The sequence below is a fragment of the Cheilinus undulatus genome, linkage group 6 (assembly GCF_018320785.1).
Source record: "Cheilinus undulatus linkage group 6, ASM1832078v1, whole genome shotgun sequence".
NCBI classification, from domain to species: domain Eukaryota; kingdom Metazoa; phylum Chordata; class Actinopteri; order Labriformes; family Labridae; genus Cheilinus; species Cheilinus undulatus.
Window position 1 is genome coordinate 27,271,008 of NC_054870.1, and position 11,324 is coordinate 27,282,331.

The following is an 11,324-nucleotide window of genomic DNA, read 5'->3' on the forward strand; positions in this document are numbered from 1 at the left end:
TTGAACAAGCAGAGGAGACCACTTTCACCAAATGTTATATCCAGCACAAGCATTTGTTTTGCTGCAGGATGCACCAACCTGAGAAAACTCTTAAGTTTTACTGATTAGTTGAATGTGTAATATAATTTGTGGAAGAGGCTGGATTTCAGTGTGTTCGGCCAACAGTCGATCATTACTGCAAAGTCAACAGCTAGGATGGAGTTTACACTCTGCTAACATTTACGGTGCTGCACCAGCTGAGATAGTTTCAACAAAGGTTTAAGTTATAACTTAACTATTACACCTGCCTCCCACTAGGTGTAAAGGCCTCTGTAAGATATGACTGCGGTGATCATTTTGAAAGGTGGGAAACTTCTGAGCATGATGAGGAGCTGAGGATTTTACTGGCTGTTTAGAGTCAGCAGTGTGTGCTCCTTGTTCTAGAAGACTTGTTTTCCATGAGCTGAGATAATCACCGCCCACCACTGTTAAATTATGTCATGTTATTAGCAATTTTACAACTCGATGACAGTGTTGGTATTTTATGCTGGCTCTAGGTTTGGGTGTAGGCTTTGTTAATCACCAATGTAAAATGATTTGTCATATTTTTCATACACTTTCTGCGCTGTTTTAGGATTAACAGCAGTTAGCATAAGTTCCTTTTAGCCCCTTAGCTTGTATAGAGACAAACAGACACAAGAGGCACTGTAACAAACACTGGATAAAAATGCTTTTCATCGGTTACTTAAATTAAGAGAAAACATCATATCTGGGACAATATTTTTGCTAGTTTGGACATAAAGCTCTAAGATCAACCTAAAGTCTGTAGTGCAGCCAAACAATGACAGAACATAAGTCACAACTTGACTAGTTTCATCAAAGAAGTAAGTGTGGCCTTTACACCATAACCTAAAACAGATATCTGCGTAGCTGGTGCAACAGGCTACAGGAAAATATGTCTGCACCTGTTGGATATTTTGATTTCATCCTTGTACCGCAGGAGATGATGAAGAGACATTGTCTTTATGTCAAACTTTATGAAATAACCAAATTTTATACTTAAAAGGTGACTTAGATAGAAGTGTGGTTTGGTATACAAACCCCAGTCTCTTCAGTGACGGACCAGTGTTTGATGCCTTACCTACCCACCCACTCACACTCTGGTGCAAATTTCCTTTCATTGCTCCATACTACAACACCTGACTTCCCCCTGACACTATGATGACCAGAGCTTGCTGTCTAGATATAAATATGGCTCAGATAGTCATTGGCAGTAGGTTACAATAGAAGATATTCAGGTTACCAAGAGGAAGACCAAGGTCCTATAAAATCTTTTCTTCGTCTTCTTCTTCTGAATCTTGTATAATGATTTGATCATGTAAAATGGTTGAAGAAGCTCGATATTGTACCAGAGTAGAGGTACTTCAGATTCATTATTGTACATCTGATGAAATTTTTATTGTTTGAGTTGAAAACAGATGCAGAAAATGGAAACCACAAAGCTCTATTCCAGTATTTGATAGGCAAGATCAGGGTGAGATTTGGTCCAAGGATTTTCTATTATTCCCTCACAAAGCTTGTCAATAGCTACCCTCTGGCTGCAGAACAAATAAATGATGCTGCTCTGCATCAGGCTGCTGTGATATTACCTTGACAATGTATCAAACTTTAAACAGCTCTCAGAGCAACGGCAGAGGCTGCACAAATCTACTTTCTGTAGTCTGCAGTGTGTAACTTCACTTTTCTGCCTTATCTTCCGATTTAGCTTATGTGAAAATGCTAAAGATTCTTCCACAGTTCAGCCAAGTTTCCTGCATACTCAGCAGACATGTAGGAGTGTGAGCTCTTTCCTTATGTGACAGGAACAAAAAGAGTTTGTCTGAGGAAGGAAAATACATGTTGAAATATAACTGCAACTGCATAATGCATTTAGCTGAATTTTATCCATACAGCAACTGACATAACAGGCATCTCTATAAGTATGCTCCATAAACATATGCCACTACAAACATATGCATAACCCTGCATACATCAGAAAGAAGAAAAAATGCAAGAAATGCAGCAATACTATTGAGCCCTTAGATAAAACTTCTGCAAATGCAAAATATGCTGATTCCCAAAAAACTGCATAGAAAACAAGCTGAGCAAATGTTAAAGATATAATGGTGACTAGTTGAACTTGACACCAATTTAGGATTAAATGATATGCTGGAATATTTGAGATGTTCACAGACACAATCTGCATCAGGACTGAATCTGCTGTCTCTTACAGACACAATCAAGAAACTGTGTACTGTCAAAGTGCAGTTTGTATCTGCTTCTATCACTCTCACATTTCCTCACTGAGAACAGATTCTGCCAGAGAAGGAGAACAGAGCAGAGGCTCATGCCATAAATCAGTCTCTGCAGACAACATGAGCCAGACTGCTAACCTTTAAAATAAACAGACCAGGATGACCTGTATCTGAAGACATATGTCTCACTGTGAACACTCTGACTACTCTGGATCTGTCCAACTGTTTTCACTGTCATGCAGGAACTGGTAGTTTAGTTGCCATGGACACCATTCCAGGTGTTTTGGGCACAATTGTCTGCTGGCTGTTAGCCTCATGGTCTGATGACTTCTGGGCCTGTTTGTATGTATGCCTGTGTACTGATGCAGGACTGCGTTTCTGTGTACCCGGCATACTGATGCTGGCTGTGAGCAGAATTACGAAAGACTGTTGCTACTTTCTGCCACAGTGCTTTTACTCTCTCTGCCTGTCTTTTTTGATCTCCCTCTATTCCCATCACTACACCTTCCCCTTGTCTCTCCCTCCCCACAGATACACAGTCTGAGTGTCAGACATGGCCAGGGTGGAAGAGTGATGGCACCAGGAGACAGAGAAAGGCAGAGACGATCGAAGAGTAATGGTAAAGGGAAAACCTTTACTTTTTCTGTCAAGATCATGTGATGTTTGTTCAAGATTATGTTGTTGCACATACTGGATAAAATTATATCAAACATGAATCAAACATGATAACAGACTGCCTTGTTCTTATCTGTGAGCTGCTCTAACACAGAGCTGGTCAGATCACAGTGCATAAAACATGATCTTAGTCTGCCTGTTCTTCAGCATACTTTCATTTGATTTGTGTTATGATGAAGTCTGTGATGAAGTCTCATCTTAGTACTCAGTTTAATGGATAATACACTATTATGTGAAGTGTGTTCACAAGGAGAGGATTAGAAAGTCAGTCATTGTTGGTGCAGAAAGATGAGATTATGCTTCTGCTTTGCAAATTTGTATTTAATCTAAATTATTTCAGACTTACTAAGAGCATAAACAGCAACAAACTTCCCACTGAATGTTCACAGACATGTCCTTTGACCAGATTATAGTTTCTAATTAACACAGCAGTGAGGCTGGTAGCAAGGGTTCTTAAGTTTCTTTGTCAAAGGAATTTGATAGATACATTAACAGAGGTTGACATTGTTCAGTTAAAATAAAGTTTCCTTTCACTGTTTTTTCTATTACAAACTATTAAACCCAGCTTTAAAATCTCTTTATCATAGTTTTGTCATTCTTAAGTTGCAACTGACCTTTTGTTTATCCCTCCCCTCCAACACACTGCCCAGATTTCTCCACAATGCACTCAGACATCTTGCTCTTAGATCTCCACAGAAAAGCATTTGACATTTTGATTTCCCTGCAATTTTAGTGATCTGTACACAGTTCTAACTCAGAAACTAGTTAAATTATGTGAATGGGATAAATATAACAGTGATGCAAGGTATCCTGAGAAGCTAGAGAAGACCAAGCATTTTAACCTGTTCCTTTAACCCTCACATAAGCACAGCAAAATGTCACTCATGGATTAAGCTGTGGGACAGACCGCACGGTCAGCACAACACAAAAAGGATCAACAAGGATGTCTACATTTGTTTAAAGTTTCAGGACACAGTGGTAACAATGTTTGCTGCAAACTGAAATGCATATAACCTGACATGCCAGATAGACTGTGTCATATCTCCACTACATGCACACGTTTCACATGCATCTGGAAAACTTCCCATACAGAGGGGAAGGAAAGAATTTTTCAAAAAATTCTCAGAAGGTGATTGGATGAACATTCTGTCTGTCACAATGATGACGGGCCAATCAGAGTGATAAGACATAATGAGGTAAAAGACACGTGAAGCTCCAGAGTTGGTATCAGAGTTATGGCTTATCACTGCCAACACGATGGCCAATTTCAACTTTATCATGCGATCTTTTCAACTTAGTCTTTGCATTTTTGTTCTTTGAGAACTGGGCATCAGTGTTAACTGATCCGTGTTTGTTGTAGCAAAAACTAATTTTAAAGCCCACCCAAGATTAAAGGGGTCATATTATGCAAAAACCACTTTTTCAGGCTCTTTAACAAAGATATATGTCCCTGGCCTGTCCACAATCCCCACAAGTAGCAGAAAAATCTATTCTCTTCCCCCTTTCTTGCTCCACCTTTCAGAAAATGTGTGCTACAACAAGCTGTTCTCAGATTTCCCCTCATGATGTCATGTGGGGAGTTAACACCGCACCCAGGTTTAGTTGGCCCTCCTGCTTAGAAGAAAGTTTGACCCTCCTCTGCTGATCTTCCTCTCAGCTACCAGCTGATATGCTGGGTACTCTGCTGACTTTGGTCTGGCAGATTAATGGTTCAAATCCCAGTCAGGTCCTTAACTTTGGACAAAAGCATCTTAAAGGGTTAAAATATATCTCCTTTAACTCAAACGGCGAGTGTGATTTCAGGGGGCAGGGCTCAGTTCGTTATTGGCCGACATCTTGACCATAATCACATACCTGCCTCCTAAATTGAAAGTTGAAGCGAAGTTTGCAAAAACCAATAACAGTTGATTTATTGTATCTTCTAGCATTGATTGCTTTTTTAAAAAAAAAGAATGTGTTTGTGTCTCAATCTCAATCTTCCCTATCAAATGGAAAGAAGTAAACAAAACAAAGAGGTTCATTAGAAGGTCTTGGTGGCTCTGCAGAGCTTTAAAGATGAACCCTAGTGGTTTCAGAGGGAGTAAAGGACCTTTAATGCTAGTCTAAGTCTGTGCTGCTACATGGTTTTTCACATGCAGCTTTACCCTGTGGCCATGTTTATTAGTTGTGCTGCAGTCACAGCAAACTAAGTTAGCCTTTGAATGAACTACTCACATTCACAGTGGCATTTTAAAAATATTCTCAAGTATGACCCACATTCATGAACAAGATATACATCCAGGTAGTTCTGAGCTATTTTCCAATATAAAAAACATCAGTAAAACAGGTTAGAGGACTGAGGACAAAATAATCATCTTGACAAGATGATCTGGAACAATTCCCAATAATACCTTTCTGCACAAATACGTCCACACATACTTGCAGTTAAATGGACACTTTGGATGTAAGGTACATGCATTCAGAATACCTGACAGAAACATTATCATCATCTCATCATAGCATAGATAGATGATAGATAGATAGATAGATAGATAGATAGATAGATAGATAGATAGATAGATAGATAGAACTCACCTTCATGTTGCATCTCTCTGTCGCTAGTCCAGTCTAAAGCACATACTTTTTCTCTCACTTGTGTGTGAGGACAAAACAAAAAAAGTGTGTGTGTGTGTGTGTAAGCTATAAAATCTGTCGCTCCCTCTCTCCCTCTGGAGTCACAGGGGAGATTTGGTCCCTGTCCGCAGATACACTGTGTTTGTAAATGCACGTGTATAAGTGGGAGATGTGGGTCTGTGTAGCCTCTCCTGCCGGTTATATGAATGAAAACTCAAAAAGAAAAGGACACACCTAAATCCCAACATGATGCTTTCTGCCTCCATCTACCTCCTCCTCTCTCTGTTTCCTGTCCTCCCTTCTCCTCCCCGTCTCACTTTCCTCCTCTCCTCTCTTCTCAACGTATCGTGTGTTCGTCCACCTCCTTCGAACTCTCTCCCTCCCTCTCTCTTTCTCCCCACCCTCTCCCTCTAATAGAGAGCTCACATTTCCCTGTTCTCCCATATAGACACAGAAAGAGGGAGTGAAGAGAGAGATGGATGGTCCTGCTTTTTCCCCTTTTTACTGTTCATCTCCCTGCCTGCTCATCTTGTTCACTCACACACCTCTGTGTGTGATTTCATTCATCTCCAGGTAGTTAAAAACACTACACAAACATTATACACACCTACCCCCTTTTAAATTTTGGATGAATGGGTTCAGAAATTGATTCAGAAATGCATGTCTTGCTGATGCAAAGTGTACACATAAATGTGGTTGAAAAGCAAACAACAATAATATTGCATCCTTAGTCTGCACCCTTACTCAACATGTCATTTAATTCTCTCTTCACCACATATAATACAGTCAACAAACACACACAACTGCACTATGCACCTTATTTCATTTCTGGAAACAGCAATTCAGGAATTCTGTTTGTTTTTGAGTGAGTTTAGCAGCATTAAGTGCACATACTGTTGTGTAATTCATGTTTTAGAATGTAATGGAAATGTTGGCAGCACACTGAAATGCACTGCAGCTCCTGTTGGCATGCAGAGTAGGATAGTAGTCAATCTTTTAAAGTCAGTGTGCCCTGCAGCTGTGTACTGACAAAGACAGGCCAACAGAGGGTGCTGTAACACTTTACACATCAGAGCCTGTTGAGATTCAGAGGGGAATAGAGAAGAGGGGAAAAAACAGCATTTTTAAAAAAGGAAGAGCTAAGACTGACTAAACAGCAGGTTTCTCAAAAAAAAAAAAAAAAAAATGACTAGCTGTTTACCAAATTGTACTGAATCTGTTTTGGTTACAATGGTTGTATTATTCATTCTGAGCATACAACGCCTAAACCTGACAATGGCATCTTCTGCTTTTGTAGTATCACTATTCAATAGAACCCTATAGATGGTGATACAGGGGGAACATTTTGGGGGTTTATGTTGGGGGGGGTACCTCAAAACCTGGACCGGCATGGAGGTGAGGAAAATCATTGTCCATTGTTAAGTTAATCTGTCATAAGCATATTTCATATCTAACCTGAATAACACCCACTCTCATCATAGAAACAAAAAACAAATTTGGTAACAATGTGTTACCGAGGGCACAAATGTGGGAAGTATAAAATGGTTGCAAAAATGGGTTCAGAGAAACAAAAGAGAGATAAAAGTGAAAATTGTGTCCAGAAAAGTAAAAAATGGATGCAAAATGGACGCAAAAATTGGAAAAAAGTGTGTGTGTGTGTGTGTGTGTGTGTGTGGGGGGGGGGGGGGTAGGAAATGCAAAAAAGGGCTGGAAAAATGGTGAAAAGCAGTTCAAAATAGTGAAAAGTTCATTTGATCAAAAATTGGCAAGATTGAGTGAAAAGTGCAACAATAGGTTATGGAGGCAAATATTGGAAGATAGAGTTGAGAGAGAAAAAGCATTAATAGTGGCAAAAATTGGCAAAAATGGGTCAAATGTGGAAAGGATGTAGAAAAAACATGGGGAAACAGTGATGAAAAGGTGTTAAAAAGTGGTACAAATAAGTAATTTATACATCAGAACCCAATCATAGCTTGACATATTTTTCAGCTCTAAAATGAGGTAACTGTTAGCCAGGAAGCTAGCACCAATGCTACTGATCCAAACAGCATTCATTGATATACAATAAATCACAACTGGGAAGGGTCCATTCTCTGGGTTTTCAGGGGCCCAGCCAATCCTGTACGCGGAACTGGATCTGTGTATGATGTTGAGTGCATAATGGTTTTGCATTCAGAATCAGAATACCTCAGTTTACAGTAAGTTAAACTTCGATGAACATTTCTGGAATGCTGAGCTTGAACCAGCCTCGCAGAAATACATTAATTAGGAAGGAAGAAAGAGGAAGGAAAGTGTATATTTTTTAGCGAAGCCATAAACATGAGGGAACATTTGAGAATATATTGTTGAATATGGGAAACGCAAAACTATACTTTGAGGAAACAAGTTTGTGCTGTGGAGAAGCACAAAAATATTATGCAAAAGTGCAATATGGACCAAAGTATTTGGCCTCACCTGTTGATTATTGAAGTCATGTGTTAATTAGACCCTTTGCAACAGGTGTATAACATTAAGTATCAAGTCATGCAGTCAATTTCACCCCTGCTGGCTATTCAACAGTCAACCTTAAGCGTTATGATTGGAAAGTGAGGTGTTTAAGAGCAACAGCAACCCAGCTACTGTCAACAACTGCGGTGCATGGGGCTTAAAAGTCACCAATGCTCTGCTGATGCCCATAGCAGAAGAGTTCTGAACTTCAACTGGTATTAATGTAAGCACGAAAACAGTGTGGTGGAATGGGTTTCCATGGCTGACCAGCTGCATGCAAGCCTCACATCACCAAATCAAATGCCAAGCGTCGAATGGAATGGCGTAAAGCACACTGACACTGGACTGTGGAACAGTGGAGACGTTCTGTGGAGTGACGCCTCTCTGTTTAGCAGTCAGATGGGTGAGTCTGGGTCTGGCCGGTGCTGGGAGAATGTTACATGTCTGACTTCATTATGCCAACTGTGAAGTTTGGTGAAGGAGGGATATGGGGCTGTTTTTCAGGGTTTTGCCTTGGCCCCTCATTTCCAGTAAAGGGCAAGCTTAATGCTTCAGCATACCAAGATAGTTTGGACAATGCTATGCTTTCAACTTTGTGGCAGCAGTTTGTAGAAGCCCCTTTTTATTTCAACATGACTGTGCCCCAGTGCACAAAGCGAGGATGATAAAGACATGGTTTGATGAGTTCAGTGTGGAAGAACTTGACTGGCCCACACAGAGCCCTGGCTTCCAAGCCTTCTAAGAAGAGTGCAGGCTGTTATGCTGCAAAGGGGGGCCAAATCCATATTAAAGTACATATGCTTGTAAACAATGTCATTACAGTCTCTGTAGGTGTAATGGTCAGCTAATAGACATGTCAGGATATGAAGAACTGCAAGAGAGTGCAAAAAAAAAAAAAAAAAAGAAAAAAAAAATCCTAAGAAGAAGTGGGAGAATTATGAGAGGTAATGCAAAAGTAGTATGATTTACGAAAAAAAGGTTTGAAAAGGAACACAAAATTACTGTGAGGAAATGCAATCATATTTAGAGGAAACACAAAATGATGCAAGGAAACAAAACTTTTCTATCAGTGAATGTCAAAGTATTGTAAGAGAATGGAAAAGTGTTAGGTGTTAAATAGGTGTTAGTGTTCAATAGTGCAGTGTTTCTGTGTGAAAACCAGTAAGTTTGTGTGAGGGAACACAGAAGCAGTGTGGGGAATCACAAAAATATTGTGGAGGGACAACACTGTAAGGGAACATAAAAGTAGGAGTAGGAGCTAATACAAAAGTATTGTGAGGGAACAATGTAGAGCAAGGTAATGCAAAAATGCTTCTTAGCTATGCAGTAGTAGTTGCAAAGAAATGCTAAAGTAAGAAGAACTAGCACAAAACATTATGGGGGGGGGGGGTGCAAAATGTTGTGAGGGAAACTAAAAGATAAGAAATACCTGTATTGCTCAGTAGGAGTTGGAGAAGTGTTGTGAGATACTGAACGAGTTTTGTGTGGGAACACAAAAGTATTATGAAGGAACATATAATGTGAGGGAATGCAAAAATATTGTGAAGGTAAATCTGCAATACTGAGGGGGAATGCTAAAGTATTAAGAATAATGTAAATATATGGCAGGCAAACAAAGCTATTGTGGAGGAACACAAAAAACATAAGGGTTTGCAAAAGTTGTACAAGGTATCTCAAAAATACTGCATGGCAATGCAAAAGTATTTGATGAAATGCAAAGTTCTGGGAGTTAACTTAAACATAAAGTTGGGTAGTGCAAGATATTGTAAGTGAATCAAAAAGAGAATGTGTAACACTGTAAATATTTCCAGTTTTCTTAAAGTATATTGGAGAAGGTAGCCTAAAAAAACTCTCACCTTGTTTCCTCCAGGGCTCAGCAGCTGAACAGTACGGTGGAAATGCAAAATTAAATCCTTAAGCTCTGTAGAGCCATGTTAGATTTAGGAGTGTGATATATTTAGAAGATGAGCACACAGAACAGAGAGGAGAATATAAAGAAGATACAGAATCCTTTATTTTTAAAGCCCTCATAAATCCACTGGTTTTATAGCTTACAGCCACTTAGTTTTGTACAACTTTACTGCATTGGCGATAAGCCTGTAAACAAACAGCATTTACTGCAGCCATCTTTCATCAAGCTCTGGCAGGACTACAAGGATAATCTTTAGCTTTGGTTGAAGATCGTCTTTAGATTGGCTCTGTTCATATACTGTACATTTTGGGGGTATTCTATTTGTTTTCTGTAGAGGTTGGAGCATCTTTATTTCTTTTTATTACACTGAAAAACACTGCTGACTTGGCAATAAATAAACACAGAGAGGCTTGACCCTGTTTAAAGAGCATGTAAGCGTGTATTTTGTTTGTGTGCACAAAGAGAACTGGCTGGTCTTGAGGTAACAGCTCCAGCTTTTCGTCTCCATGTCCTCAGCAGTTCCTGTGGAGCTGTCAGAGTGGGCTTCATTACAGTAAGAGTCACGCTGCTGCCTCCCTCTGTTCAGTGTCAGTTAGCACTGTTAGAGGCTGGGCTGTATTTGCTGATGTGTGTTTTTCACTCTTTATCTAGCAAACACCCTCTGTTTTGATTTTCTTTTTGCAGTATCCAACAGTAACATAACTTTTCTTTATAAGCCAAAATGTTGCTTGTAGTAAATGTTTGAAAAAATAAAAGTGTTGGCATTTGTCTTTTGATTCCTTTTGTTGTTGTTAAAATGACAACTACTGTAATAATATCCTCTTCTCCCTTTAACAGTAATAATTTTGTACTGCAACATGAATGCATCAGGGTAGATTTTCTCCTGCAATTCTCTGGAAATACATTTGTGGCAATTTAACTCTTTTATCTCTTTGAGTTGTTAAGAATGAGAACATAGAATACAATTTTTATTTTAACATTGTGCAGTGGACTCTACAGGACACAACAGGGACCTCTTGATAATGGACAGAGTAAGAGCTACCTAGGAATAAGGCCAAAACATCAACAACTGCTCCTGCTGTATGGCTGCTGTTTAGGTCATTAACCCTGTCTTCTCTGCATGACATGGATAAAACTCTAAAACACAAACCCAGATTATGCTGTGCCAGTTAATATCATGATGCTTTAAGTCCAAGTGTTTTTTTGCTTTTATTAATTTGATGCATAAAAGAGCAGATACAGCACTATGATTAACAGCTTCAAGTAGTTCCTGTGTCTAACCAACATAAGAATCTGCTGTGGACTGCCTGAACCTGAGGGATCTTTGATATTTTACAGGTAAGTTAAATCAGTGCATCTGTTAG

At 39.4% G+C, this 11,324-nt stretch overlaps 1 protein-coding gene across 1 annotated transcript in view; it reads right to left on the minus strand.

Annotated features, from left to right (window-relative positions):
• Positions 1–5,877, minus strand: part of LOC121510738 (inactive phospholipase D5-like) — a 72,167-nt gene extending 66,290 nt beyond the window's left edge. The window contains exon 1 of the mRNA XM_041788935.1: positions 5,523–5,877. Within this exon, the coding sequence (XP_041644869.1) occupies positions 5,523–5,528 (6 nt within the window). The 5' untranslated portion in view covers positions 5,529–5,877. The remainder of the gene's footprint in view (positions 1–5,522) is intronic.
• Positions 5,878–11,324: the final 5,447 nt, after the last annotated feature.